We start from the raw sequence: 15,000 nt of genomic DNA on the forward strand, positions 1-15,000 counted from the left end.
TTTCAAGGGCACTCATGGTGTTCACGAGTTTCAAGATGGTTGGAAAACTGGCCACATTAGGCTGGATATGAGTGGGAGATTGATTACTTTTTAAAACAATAAAAAGCATTTGGTGCAGTAATTTTTTTTTCTCTGTACAATATAATGTACATGTATCTAGTCTGACAAAACTTTGTCTGGTCTGACGGAACCTTTAACTATGTCAGACTAAATATCTGACAGTGATTAAACAAATTTGACAACTCTGGGTAGCCCGTCAGTCAGGCTAATTTTAACAGGCAGCATAGTAAAACAAATGCCACAAATATGCTTTATTAGTTAATTCATATATGTAATAAAATAATTATATATAATCATCACAAAACAGAAAATCAGGACTGACAGATTTGAACAGGGCTGGCAACTTTTGAGTGTAGCCAGCTCTGTAACTGGCTCATAACTTTAACAAATTTTCAGTCTTGGGGAAAGTCAAGAAATCTAAATGTATTTGTAACAATCACATACTAGACTTTGTAGATATAAGAAACTCCCCGTTGATAGCTAATATAACTTAATAAAAGTCAAAATAATGAACTTAAGCAATTATGTTTCATCTTCCTCACCAGATAGAATATTCTATCGTTAAAGTGATAATGTCCTATGAATCTGGTTTACTTTGGTGAGGGTCTGTTCCAGACACAGTTCTATATAACCACTTCCTCACGTGAGAGGCTTATCAATATCCGTGCTTAAAACACATCTGGATTACCCATTATTTTATTTTTACTATAGATCATTAATCAAATGACATATTTCCGTATAATTTATGATGTAGACCTTGTACACATTGACCTTAAAGGGACATTGACACAAGTTGAGCTGAAAATTTCCAAATTTCATTTTTATACGCCCGTCTAAAGACAGGCGTATTATGGTACAGCAATGTCTGTACGTCCATCCATCTGTTCGGGGTTTTCTCTTTATAATTTCATTTCCCTTTCACATATCATGCTGAAACTTGCTGTGTAGCTTCTTTGTGGGTCACTCTGGATCATACTGCAATTTTGATCCATTTCGACCTTTTTTCCAGGAGTTTTGCCCCTTTATTTGGAAATAATTATTATATGGAGGGTACATAATTTGTCCGCCCTACTCCTCCCACAGTTTTCAAGTGAGAGCCTTCTTATTTTGTGGAGTGTTTGTATGGGTATTGAAGATGTCCATGTGGGATGGATTTTGATTTTCTACAATTTTTGAGAAAATTACAGGTTGTTGAACTTAGTCTATTTAGAAATTAATATTCTATGAAGGGTACATAATTTGTCTGCCCAACTCCTCCCACAGTTTTCAAGTGAGGACCTTCTTATTTTGTGGAGTGTTTGTATAGGTATTGAAGATGTGCATCTGGTGAAGGGTTTTGATTTTCTTCCATTTTTGAAAAAATTGCAGGTTGATGAACTTGGTCCATTTTGAGGAAATCTCAATTTTTAAGCTAAAACCCTTTGTTCATATGAAAGTTTGTCACAGCCTCATGATGGCTGATACTACCTGAAGCAAAGTTATACAAATTATAGCACAAGAAAAACACCCTATGTAAGCATTTCACGGGCGTACTATGTACCGTTTGCGGTACTCTTGTTGATGTTTAAACTGCTTAACTAAGTTATTTCTAATAGTCAACAAAAATTGTGAATGTCAGTTGTCAAGGTACAAGAGAAATACAGAGCTTAACATTTTTTGTTATGTAAACAAGGCTCATGTCATGTTTTTGTTTACAGAGGTTAAAAATACTAGTAAAAGTTTCGTTTAAAGCAGGTTTTTCTCAATTTACAAGTTAACTCTGAACACAATAAATAGTTACAAGTTAACTCTGAACACAATAAATAGTTACAAGTTAACTCTGAACACAATAAATAGTTACAAGTTAACTCTGAACACAATAAATAGTTACAAGTTAACTCTGAACACAATAAATAGTTACAAGTTAACTCTGAACACAATAAATAGTTACAAGTTAACTCTGAACACAATAAATAGTTTCTAGTGTTTAGCACCTCTCATTCTCAGTAATCTGTATGTAAACAAAAACAGGTCCAGTCCAAAGACTATTTCTACCTACGTAGCTATCAATAGCTACCTTGGTATTTAAACCTACTTAAAGTACAGTGTAGCTACTTTTACCTGTTTTTTGTGACATGTGCAGGGGAGAGTCAGAGCGGACTCCATATTGAAAAGTGGGAATTCAGCGACAGCAGCTGGTGTCATTGCTTTACCTACATCTTACAACTTCATTTCGCGGATCTTTCTTCCAAAACGTATTGGAAGATTATTCTACAAATAGATCATGATTAAAACAATGTTATTGCCATTTAAACAATGGAATTTTGTGTGTTTATGTGCTGATGTCAGGCGCAAAGAAATTGAATGGCAATCGAGGCAACAACCTAATTCAAGTGATGCTTCATTTGTCGGTGTTAGGGCCATTTAAACAGCGATATCATCGTATTAATCAAGATCTACCTGTAAAATAATCTTCCAATAACTGAATCTTCACGTCTTGGAAGATAGATCCGCGAAATAAAGTTGCAAGAGGTAGGTAAAGCAGTACATGACACCAGCTGGTGTCGCTGAATTCCCACTTTTCAATATGGAGTCCACTCTGACTCTACCCCGCACATGTCACAATATAAAAGCGGGGGTAAGAGCCGGGGGAATCTTGGATTAGGTGCAGTTATTGATGCAAATTTGAAAGGTTAGAAAGCAATCATTTTTTGTCCAATATTTGTGTAGTTTCATTGTCAGTGTAAGTGAATCAAGAAATTTGATACACACCATATTGCATCGTTCCTGCATTTGGCCACGAAATGCAAGTAAAGGAAAAGGTTGGTAAAAATAGCTACCTGGACTGGAGTAGGTTTAAATACCTAGGTAGCTATAAGTAGCTACTTAGGTAGAAATAGTCTTTGGACTGGACCTATTAAAACCTATGTAGCGTTAACCCAGATGGCATATATTCAGTAGTATTAACGAACTACTAAGTCGTCACAACTTTTTAATAAACAAATTGTAAAAATAAAACCTATCCGCAAAGCCACTTGGCCGAATGTAAAATAGCAAGGCAAAAATGAAACTGAAAGTGAATGCACTTCAATGCAGTAGCAACCGACTTCAAATTCTCAGATGCAGAATTCTTACCCAACGCGAATCTCCTCTGGGTACATCTTTTTGAAACATGGTTTGTGATTGTAGATTTTTGATTCTTCCAGAGAATACCAGTCCGTCTCACTCCGCTGGGTGGAAATTGTCCCCACTACACAAAACAAAAGCGCAACCACGCTAACAGTTAACTTAACCGTGTTGATTGCATCCATGTCTTTGTATCATATGACATCGTCACATGATTTTATGATTCTTCCCCATGTGACAAAATACATGTAAGGACAAGTCGAACAGAAAATAATTCGTATCGTCACAATCAATCTTCTTAGATCCGCCCCGTATACTCTGCGTAGCTATTGTCAGCGTATCTTAGGTTCTGATTTTAAGCTTGTGTCACGATGAGAGAGAGAGAGAGAGAGAGAGAGAGAGAGAGAGAGAGAGAGAGAGAGAGAGAGAGTACGGAAGCTGATAGGTGCCAGGGTATAGAATTAATATTTATTAACTGGCGGCCGCCACATAATTTAACTGGCAGCCGCCACTTATTATCTGGCGGCCGCCATATAATTTAACTAGCGGCCGCCATATAAATTAACTGGCGGCCGACAGATAAATTAAGCGGCGGCCGCCAGTTAAATAAATATTAATTCTATACCCTGGCACCTATCGCCTTCCGTAAGAGAGAGAGAGAGAGAGTTGTTGGTAACTTTTTGTAAATAAAACTTTTTAAGAATTAGAACATATCAATAACACTCAATGTGGAAAACTCTCATTTTATAGTACATTTATTTAACTATGAGGACAAAAAACTAGAAATGCAGTCATATTTGTGTCTTCCACTCACAGGAACCTGCGTTTTTATCTTACAAAACCAAGAATAGTGCTCACCAGTTATGAGAGAAATAGGTAGGACGTCGCGCACGGTACTGGTGTTACTTTCATACGTGCATAAAAAAAATGCTTCCGCTGTGTTTACACAGATGGCAAGGAAAATATATAAATAATGACAATAGCTTATATAAAATATAATTTACACGCATTTCATGAGCAATAACGGAGTTATATACACGCAGATGTCGTCATTTTTTTTTTATGTTCCGCGTTACATAAAATACTCATACGCTTTATCCACAGATTTTAAAAAATGATTGATTTTGTCCCAAATAACGTAAAAATTGGTGTATGATTGTGACGTCCTTATCTAAAATCCATAAACCAATTACATGTACTTTAAACATTGAGTTCATAGAATTGATATAGCGACCTTGAAAATGGCAAAGACAGTGGTGTCCCGTGTTTCTAGATAGACTGCAAATGCAAATCATCATGACCAGTAGCATGCCTAATACAGGGGGGAGTTGACTATCCTTGTTACATTTATAATGTACATGTACATATATCGTGCATAGAGCACAGTGTATGCCAGTATTATATAATTCTGGGTATATCCAAGAAGTAGATTGATTTTATTGGTGTCCAGTGAAATGTCCTTATTCTACAAAAGCGCGCTTTTTAAACAATTCTACCATTTTATGTCTTATTTCTAAGCATTATTCCAACGCGAATATTTTAATGATTATAACTTACAGAAAGTACATAAAATTTACTATGTAGAATATACAACATTTCATTTTATCCCGCGTCCATTTTAGGAAAACGAAAAGATACTTAATGTCCAAATAAATGTCCCATGTGATTTTGTCGCGCAATGACGCGACGTCAATGTACACCACCTACCTCTAGCTAAACGTAAATGTTGCTATTATTTTTTTTAAATGATCTAAATTAAAATGATTTTTAAAATCAGTATACAAGGTATTTAAGCTATAGCATGTGTATCTCATAGATATGTTTTACCCTGGTACATGTACTTTAATTAATTGGCTTTATCAAATGACAATTATACAGACTACATTTTGTTGCATGTACTACTGTATTTATGCATATAAAAATTCAGCATTGAACAGATACACTTACGGTGTGTAAAACATTGCAATATTATACAAATCTTGATTTCTATATGAAATTCTTTAATCATATTCGATAATCTTGTTATTCATATGCGAAAATTTTAATCATATTCGATAATCTTAATATTTATGTAAAGGATATAAGCCTCAAACTGTCCATTCTGTGAGAGAAAGAACTGATCGAGGCCCATGGGGCCGAGATCAATTCTTTCTCTCACAGAATGGACAGTTTGAGGCTTATATCCTACTTAAAACATTACATCTTTTGTTCTAAGAATGGACAGTCTCAGGTAAACCCATTGACAATGATAATTATGGCTAAAGCTATTTTGAATAGTCTGACAATATAACCAGTCTTGTGTAGAATTCTGTTTCTTTTGTTCACTTTTTGGACAGTGTCAGGTAAGTAGTCTTCTACTGCAGGTTTTATATTCACACTTTCTATAGTACTGAGCCATATCAATATGTCTTCCTCTGATGGGGAGAGCATTTTCATTGTACAGTCAAAATTTAAGCATTTTAGTGAAAGTACTGCAAACATTCTGGACATGGAGGGTGAGACAGTTGTGGATCCAAATTTTGATCTGAAAAGCACTGTGTTTTCGAATATTTGGATGAGGAAATAACTAACAGCAGCCAAAAGAACCCAATACACCTATCTCGTGAAATGAAATTATTCATGAAAGCGAAAATAATAATTCAGAATTGGGATATGCTAATAAAGAAAACATAAAAAAGCGTTGTGAAGAAGTTTCGGAATGTGCCTCTGAATCCAGTGAAATTCAAATGCAGTATGGAAATATGTCTTTTTTAAGTTTTGATGCGATATAGTAATGACCAATGGAATTTAAAAATTGTGAATCTTTCGAGTTGAAGGAGAGAATTCTACTAAAGGGAAATATCGTTTTTAAGTGTTTCAGTGATTTTTTCGATATCTGTGTTGATTCTTATTTGTAGGGAATTTAAAATTAAATTTGTATCTCTTTGACAAATGTATTGTCTTTCTCTTATTTTCAGCCTACTTGTAGATGTCTAATAAGTTATTGGGTTTACCTGGCACTGTCCAATAAGTTGACAATTACTGTCCATTATTTTTAAGAACGGACAGTATCTGTCCATTCTTAAAAATGATGGACAGCAATTATCAACTCATTGGACACCTACAGGTAACCTTTTCACTACAAGTGGACTTTCTTCTATATAAAAGCTTAAAAAGACAAAGGATTGCGTAACAAAAATGTTTTAAATGCGAAAATTTTGATTTATATTCGATAATCTTGCTATTTATTTACATTTGGTAACCTTGTTATTTATATTCGATATAATATTTGATTCGTATTTGATAATGTTGATGTACACGTGCTAGATGGATACGCATGGATTTAGTCATATTGATTATACACATGCATAATTTCAAAAATTAATAAAAGAATTGACTTCATTGACCATGACCTGACCACGGGTATCTAAATTTAACTAGAGGAGCTAATCTGCTGAAATTAAACTTTAATAAATATACAGCACTACCAGCCCTGAGACATTTGACCTACTGCCTGAATTGAATAGTTGACCTTGCCCTAATATACTGAATAAACCCAGTAGCTATGCCGAAGCTTGAGTGGCTGCCCTGTAATCCCTCATAGGCTGCTTAGCTACCTGGATTAACAAGAGTGATACAAAGAGTATTTATTAATCGTAATCTGAAACAGGATGTAAATTTACATATACACTGTATGGCGGAAAGGGTCGCATGCAAATATTTGTGGGGAACTGGGGAGGCGGCCAGTTTGACGACCAACGTAGGGGCAACACAGGGGGCCCTATGTGGACATAGGTGCCTGGACCTGAACGGGTGATCACGTTCTAAGGGGGAAGAGATCTCTGCGCATCTGACCTGTCTCCTGCGTGCTACCTGGTTTAAAGAGCAAATACAGAGCAAACTGTGGGTCCTCCTACAGTTTCCAACATGCACCAGCCTGTAGCATCCCCTCCCTTAGTAGGAGGTGGATGTGGCACAGCTATGAACTAGCTGAGAGCCCCACGATATAAACTTTACCAACTTATTCAAGAAATTACTATTTTCTATGAATATCCACTTACCCTTGACCTACTTAAGTGGTCATCTGGAGGGTACACATTAAATACCTGCCCCCTACTTTAGTACCAGGTGGGAGGAGAGCCTGTTTTGGCGCAGAATTAGTGATCATTTATGCAAGTGCCTATGATACTAATGGTTACCGATACTAATGTGGGTCGGTCAGGAAGTACATGCGCCATTGATTCCTTACTCTATTAAAGAGTCATGTGAGCACAGGCACCAGAACGGTGGATATATATAGCGTGTTAGATCTTATGTAACCCCCCCCCCCTTTCCAATGAAAGAAAGATATATACATATGTCACAAATTAAATGAATTGAATGTCAAAATCTTGTTAGAGTATCAGTGACGTGTTGAACAACCTCACTGCTATATTCATGACCCAGGTGATTTCTGGCGGGTGTGAGCGATTGCCCCTGGAATATTTCGCCCACATGTGTTGGTAATCCAGAAGAGTAGAGGAAGCCTCTCTTTCTATATATAGTAGAGTAAAATACATTTTTTCGCACATGAATATTAAGAGTTCTCGCATATAAATAAAAAATTTCGCATACAGATATCAAGCTTATCGAATACAAATAAATATTTTCGCATATGAATAACAAGATTATTGAATATAAATAGCATATAAATCAAAATGTGTATAAATGCACCGTTTTAAACGCCATATACACTACCATTCAAACTTTCATATAATATAAGGGACGAGATCAAAAGTTCAACGTCTGACCAAAAAAAATCTAAATTCACATTGTTTTCACGAGACCACCCCCCTCAAAACTAAATATGATATATATTGAAACTAATCAATTCACAAGTAAAACATACGAGTATAAATAACACTTTGTATACCTTTTCTCCTTTTTATTCACAAATGAAAGTGAACATTAAAACGTTAAAATGTGATATTATTTGGAGGTTTTTACTCTCACTTCAACTCACCGTGGTTATTATTATTGTTATTTTATTAATTTATAAAACGCAAAATTACATATACTTTCTATGCCTGTATGCGCTGGTTGTTTTTTTTTTTTTTCCCACTAGAGCGTGATCGATGTCGGATGACATTTTTAAACACACACACACACACACACACACCCTTCCGCATAAGTATTTGAGTTTAGATTTTTATCCCACATCAATCTTTTGATCCCGTCCCTAACCGGCCTCCAGGCTGGTAATAAGTTTTGATTTAGTAAATAAGCTCATATATGTACACTGTACGAAATTAATCTCGTAGATTTTTTTCCCAAAAATACGGAAAGGTTTGAATTTATGATTAAATCATTTTTCACTTGCATGACGACCCCCTCCCTTCCCAACAAAAAATCGATTGTAAAAGATTAAATCTATAATAATTTTAAAAAGACTTTTGTTATTTCATTATGGATTTCAGAAAGTGGATGAGAAAAAGAAAATATCACAAAGGGAAAGGCTTGAATACTATAGATATATGAAACTCCAAAAACGCCGAGAACTAAGGCTAGCGTTGTAGAATAAAACCAAAACTATCAATCAGACTGAATATAAACAAACATCAGAGGGGGTGAGAAAGTACAGAGCAAAACGGGCTAAATGTGAGAAAAAGAAACACAAAGAAAATATAGAAATTCATTAAAACATACAACTAGCCATGCGGTATATATCCTAGAAAAAACCGAAACTGATTTATTTTTACTGTGTTCAAATTTCTCAGAGGTCATTCATAAGAATTGCAAGCCTTGTTTCATGGGATGGTTACCTGTAAAAATGCGAAATGAAATCGAAATGAAACTAAATCTACTGAAGCGAAACGAAACCTATCGAAACGGGTACCCTTATTTCATATGACATGCTTGTTGTTGTAGGCACGGTGAAATAAATACAGTACGTATACTTTTGAGTATTTTTGTGAATGTACACTATACAAGTAAAAAGATTTATTTTGAATTTTTAAACGATAAATCATGCATGTGCTTGGAGATAATGAATTTGTTTAAAATGTGACGTTGCTTTCGTGATTATTTTGCCACAATTTATGACGTTATAAGCGCAACGTAAAGTGACACCAGTACCGTGCGCTTAGTGTCGATATAATTGCAATCCTGTCATTCCTAGAGAAAACAGATTTTGCTATCATTGTAAGACTAGTGTTAAAGATGAAAAACATTTTTACTTGATTGACCTTAATACAAACATATAAGAAACAAGAGTTTCATGGGCCACATCGCTCATCTTAGTCACCTTTGGCCATATCAATCTATTCCCATGTAAAAATTTGATCCCTATTGTGGCCCCAACCTACCCCCGTGGGTGATTGGGTGAATTTTACAAACTTGAATCTGCACTATGTCAGGAAGCTTTTATGTAAATGTAAACTTCTTTGGCCCGATGGTTCTTGAGAAGAATTTTTAAAAAGATTTTCTCTATATATTAGCATGGAAAACTTTGATCTCCTATTGTAGCCCCATCCTAACACCCCACCCCCCCACCCCAGGGGCCATGATTTTAACAAACTTGAATCTGCACTATGTCAGGAAGCTTTCATGTACATTTCTACTCTGCTGGCCCAGTGGTTCTTGAGAAGTCTTAGATATATACTACTCAAAATTTGATAAGGATCATTAGATATTTTTCTGTTTAAAAAATTAATAACTGCATAACTGGCAATATTGTGTCCAAGTGAAATCAAAAACGTCTTCAACAAACTTGCACGTGCATTTCATGCCATGGGAAATGCGTTTCTCATCACAGTTTATGCTTTTGCTACCATTGCACGATTTTCACTCAAGCATCGGTGTCTGATTCTTTCTAAAATTTCAAACTCACTTGAGTGTTTACACTACGTTTATCAACACAATGCCCCCTCAACGTGTAAGGCGTCGCCTGACGACAGAACAACTGGGCAGATGTATTGGAATGCTTGACGCTGGCTATTCACAACGTGACGTTGCAAATGCACTAAACGTCAGCCAGAGCGTTGTAAACAGGGCCTGGAACCGACAGCAAACTTTTGGCACAGCAGCACACCGACATGGGGGTGGTCGTCAGAGGTCGACAACCCAACGCCAAGACCATTTTGTGGCTCTTCAGGCACGACGCCATCCCTTCTGGACAGCAACCAGCCTACGTAACGACCTCCTGAATGCCTCGGGGGTGAATGTGTCCACTCAGACGATACGGAATCGGCTTCACAATGCAGGTCTCAACTCGAGAAGGGCATGTGTTCGAGTCCCTCTGACTGTTCGACACCGACGGGAGCGATTGGACTGGGCTGAAGATCATGTCACTTGGACACAGAACGATTGGGTTCAAGTTCTGTTCACCGATGAGTCCAGGTATTGTTTGGACTTTACAGACAGGAGGCACCGAGTGTGGCGACGACAACGTGAACGTTTCCACATCAGTGAACATGACCGTTATGGTGGTGGTTCCATCATGGTCTGGGGTGGAATCAGCAGGGATGGAAGAACAGATCTTCATGTCCTGGAGAGAGGAACAATGACGGGGGTGCGGTACCGGGATGAGATCCTCGATGTTTACGTCAGACCCTACACTGATGCTGTTGGCCCCGAGTTCATCCTGATGGATGATAACGCCCGTCCTCATCGCGCCAGGGTGGTGGAGCAGTACCTTCAGCAGGAGACAATTGTCCGTATGGACTGGCCAGCGCGCTCGCCGGACTTGAACCCGATTGAGCATGCATGGAACATGCTGCAGGTTGCCCTTTCACGCCGTAGAGCACAACCCACGACTTTGGCAGAGCTCGGAAACGCCCCCGTGGAAGAGTGGAACAACCTTCCCATTGGAAACATCCGGGTGCTTATTGACAGCATGGCTCGACGTTGTCAAGCCGTCATTGATGCAAGGGGAGGCCATACCCGGTATTGACACTTCATCGACTAAGTGTAATGATGGACTATCCCCTAAAACTGTGTAATTCTTTCTCTGGTTTGCTGTTAACGTTTTGTAATGAAATGCCTTTTGGTGTTGTCATCAGATTTCAAGCATTCCGTATTGATAAAAGTTCATGCCGTTCATGAATTTTCATTCATAACCTGAGTAAACACGTTTCTGAGTCAAATTTATGTCTTTTGTTATGTTAGTGGTAAATTACACACATATAACCTGGTGATCCTTATCAAATTTTGAGTAGTATATATAATAATGCACTAAACTGTGGGTAAAATGTGAGAAAAATTATCCTTTATTATTTATTCGTGTGTGATAGGGAAATTCCACCTCTGGAAGAAGATTAGCTGTCTAGGTCTTGGCACAGCTTCGTCCTATAGGTTGCGCATCGTCCTAGGTTGCGAATCTTGTCCCCTCAGTCAATTTTTCCTATCCCACACTCGTACAAATGAAGGAATATAAACAATGTCACGAAATAGATCGCGCGGTTCGTGTTATGTTTATATTCAAACGCGGATAGACCAATTATTCAAAAATCGGATTAAACTAGATTGAAACTAAATGTGTCTTCATAGTTGCAATGACAAGCAATGGATGTACATGATATATCTAAGCAGATTGATGGATTTATTGTTTAAAGTCCCTCTTGAAAAATTTTCACTCATGAATATAGAAACATCTCCATTGCCGGTGAAGGGCTATACATTTTTATGGAGCGCCAAATTAACATAAACTCAAATAATTGAAGATATCTTCAATTATTTGAAGATATCATCAATTCAATTATTGCTCTCTTTAATTGAACTAATGCGCGCATTAAATCAATTATTGCTCTCATCAAATGAATTAATGCGCGCTTCAATTCAATTATTGTTCTCATCAATTGAATTAATGAAATTAATGCGCGCATTAATTCAATTATTGCTCTCTTCAATTCAATTGATGAGAGCATCAATTGAATTAATGAGAGCAATAATAGATTTGATGCGCGCATTAATTCAATTATTGCTCTCTTCAATTCAATTGATGAGAGCATCAATTTCGTGGAAATATTGCTCGCAATAATTAATTTAGAGCTCGGTATAAATAATTTGATGATCTCTTTAATTCAATTGAAGATATCTTTAATTATTTACAATGCTTTTGTATAAGGAATTAATGCGGGCATCAATTCTTTTAAAGAGAGCAACAATTCAATTAAAGAGATCATTAATTCAATTGTGGATATGTTGAATTGAAGATATCTTTAATTATATAGTTGCTCTCTCTAAAAGAATTATTGCTCTCTTCAAATGAATTAAAGATATCATTAATTCAATTGAAGAGAGCAATAACAGAATTAATGCGCACATTAAATCCATTATTGCTCTCATCAAATGAATTAATGCGCGCATCAATTCAATTATTGCTCTCATCAATTGATTTAATGCGCGCATTATATCAATTATTGCTCTCTTCAATTGAATTGTAGCGCGCATCAATTCAATTGTTTATATCATTAATTCATTTGAAGAGATCATTAATTCAATTAAAGCGCGCTTCAATTCAGCTGAAAAACTAATGCTATCATCAATTCAATTAATGCGCGCAATAATTCAGAATTGAAGATATCATTAATTATTTGAAGAGATCTATAATTAAATTGTTGCGCGCATCAAATGAATTGATGATATCTTCAATTATTTGAGTTTATGTGAATTTGGCGTTGAAAATTGACCAAGACCGTTAATTAACTACCCTCCTAAGCGTGAAATTTTGACCCTTGTTAAAAAATTACCCTTAGACGTTATATCTTTAATAGATCATTTCTGGTGGGGTCAAAAATGACCCTAAATGTACAAAATGTTTACTATACAGTGCGCATCTCGGACAAGTGGTGGGGTCATATTTCAACATTGAAAAATGACCCCAAATATACAGGATGTTTCTTTGCAATCCATATTTCACTCAGGTATATGTAGTAGGAGGTCATATTTCAAAATTAAAAGAATGACCCAAATATGAAAAGTTTTCTGTACAGTCCATATCCAAGTCAAGTGTTTCTCAAATACAATGATCCCCATGTATGGCTTGTAAAACGTAACTAAATTCGATAATCTTGTGATGCATGTTCGATAATCTCGTGATGTATATTCGATAATTGCATTGTGAGTAATATGACGCAATAGAGTTCTATCAAAGTAAGGAAATTTTTCATTGGTTGTAAATAACGAAAGTATCCGGAGATGCAAAATATGATACGCTAGTATGTTATATGACACTGTGTATGACTATTTAGGACCTGTTCTAGAGTAAGAACTCTGGGGTTCAAAATTCAAATTTAAAAATGTTGGTACATTCCATTCTTTTTTGAATGGCCATAATTTGACACGTGCATTCAACTGAATTGATGCACGCCTCATATTTTGTTCCAATTAATATTAAATTGATGCGCGCATCGATGTGGTAAATTATGCTCGCAAAATCTTATCTGGAGCTCCGTAGAAATGATTTAATGATCTCTTTACTTCAATTAAAGATTATAACGATTTTGTATATGGAATTGATGCGCGCGCATCAATTCTTTTATTGAGAACGATTCAATTAAAGATATAATCAATTCAACCGTGGATACGTTGAATAGAAGATATATCTTATTAAATAACTGCTCTCTATCAATTAATTATTGCGCGCATCAGTTAAATTTACATCATTAATTCAATTGAAGGGCAATAATTCAATCATTGCGCGCATTAATTGAATAGATGCGCGCATTAATTGAATTATTGCTCTCTTCAATTGAATTACATAACGCGCATCAACTCCAGTCAATTCATTTGAAAAGAGCAAAAATTCAATTTTGTCACGCATCAATTCAGCAGAATAATGCTGTAAAGAATTCAATAGATCTTTAATTGAATTGCTGCGCACATCAATGATTGATGGTATCTTCACATATTTAAAGATGTTTTCAATTATTTGAGTTTTTGTTAAGATTGATTGTATCTTGCTTAATTAACGTCTCGCTCGAGAATTTTTCACTCATATGGAGACGTCACCAAGACCGGTGAAGGGCTTCAAATTTAGGCATATGCTCGGCGCTTACGGCCATTGATCAGTGCACAGAGGGTTTTTTTACAATCTCTCACTAGAGGGCGTTACGCTACGCTCCACAACAAAAGTGAAGCTTGCGTAGCGCGCCCTCTGGTGAGAGAATCGGTTCTTTAGCGTGCCACACCTACTGTGACACGGGACATCATGGATCATAATCACCCCCCCCCCCCCCAATTATTACTATTAATTTTTTTTCGACCAAAATATGTAACAGAGACGAAAAGTAACATTTTTGGGTGATCCTAAATGCATATCTACAAAACATATGAAGAAAAAAAAATATTTTGGTCGAAAAAAAAATTAATAATAATTTGGGAGGGGGGGGGGGTGATCATGATGCATGCCCCAAATGCCTGTGTTTTCAAGGCCATCTCCGAGGACCCGTGACATTCACACCTGATGCCGAGCTTTTGGTGATGGAACTCACTACCTGTTTTAAAGACCCAACTTTAAGCTAACGCCCCCAAATTTTACCTGTGTCGCGATCAATGATAAGCCGCTGGTCAATCAAACTTTTAACAATAGAGCTTAGGTTGATTGACGTTTGCAGAGACCATGGTCTACAGCTACCCGAGAAAGATGTTTTGATAACAATCATGGCTAATGATGACCGGCAGTCTTCAGATCTCGAGAAAAGCCCCAGTATACCTGAGTTTTGATAGCATTGACTCGCACCTAGAATATTTTAATTTCTAACGTCCCCTATACAATGCAATTTATCATCGTATTTTCTCTCTCCATCTTTATACATGTATTATATATTAAACAATCAGAAATCAAACAATAATAATATAAAAAAAAACCAAACAAAC

General features: G+C 36.4%; 1 protein-coding gene and 1 long non-coding RNA gene across 2 annotated transcripts in view; both read right to left on the bottom strand.

Moving 5' to 3' along the window:
- The window catches only part of LOC130052009 (uncharacterized), a 5,793-nt gene extending 3,084 nt beyond the window's left edge, over positions 1–2,709 (bottom strand). Inside the window, exon 1 of the long non-coding RNA XR_008800320.1 lies at positions 2,161–2,709. This is a non-coding gene — a long non-coding RNA (uncharacterized LOC130052009). The remainder of the gene's footprint in view (positions 1–2,160) is intronic.
- The window catches only part of LOC125648770 (uncharacterized), a 54,674-nt gene that overhangs the window by 13,435 nt on the left and 26,239 nt on the right, over positions 1–15,000 (bottom strand). Inside the window, exon 6 of the mRNA XM_048875769.2 lies at positions 3,175–3,352. Within this exon, the coding sequence (XP_048731726.1) occupies positions 3,175–3,352 (178 nt within the window). The remainder of the gene's footprint in view (positions 1–3,174; positions 3,353–15,000) is intronic.

The sequence above is a fragment of the Ostrea edulis genome, chromosome 1 (assembly GCF_947568905.1).
Source record: "Ostrea edulis chromosome 1, xbOstEdul1.1, whole genome shotgun sequence".
Taxonomy (NCBI): domain Eukaryota; kingdom Metazoa; phylum Mollusca; class Bivalvia; order Ostreida; family Ostreidae; genus Ostrea; species Ostrea edulis.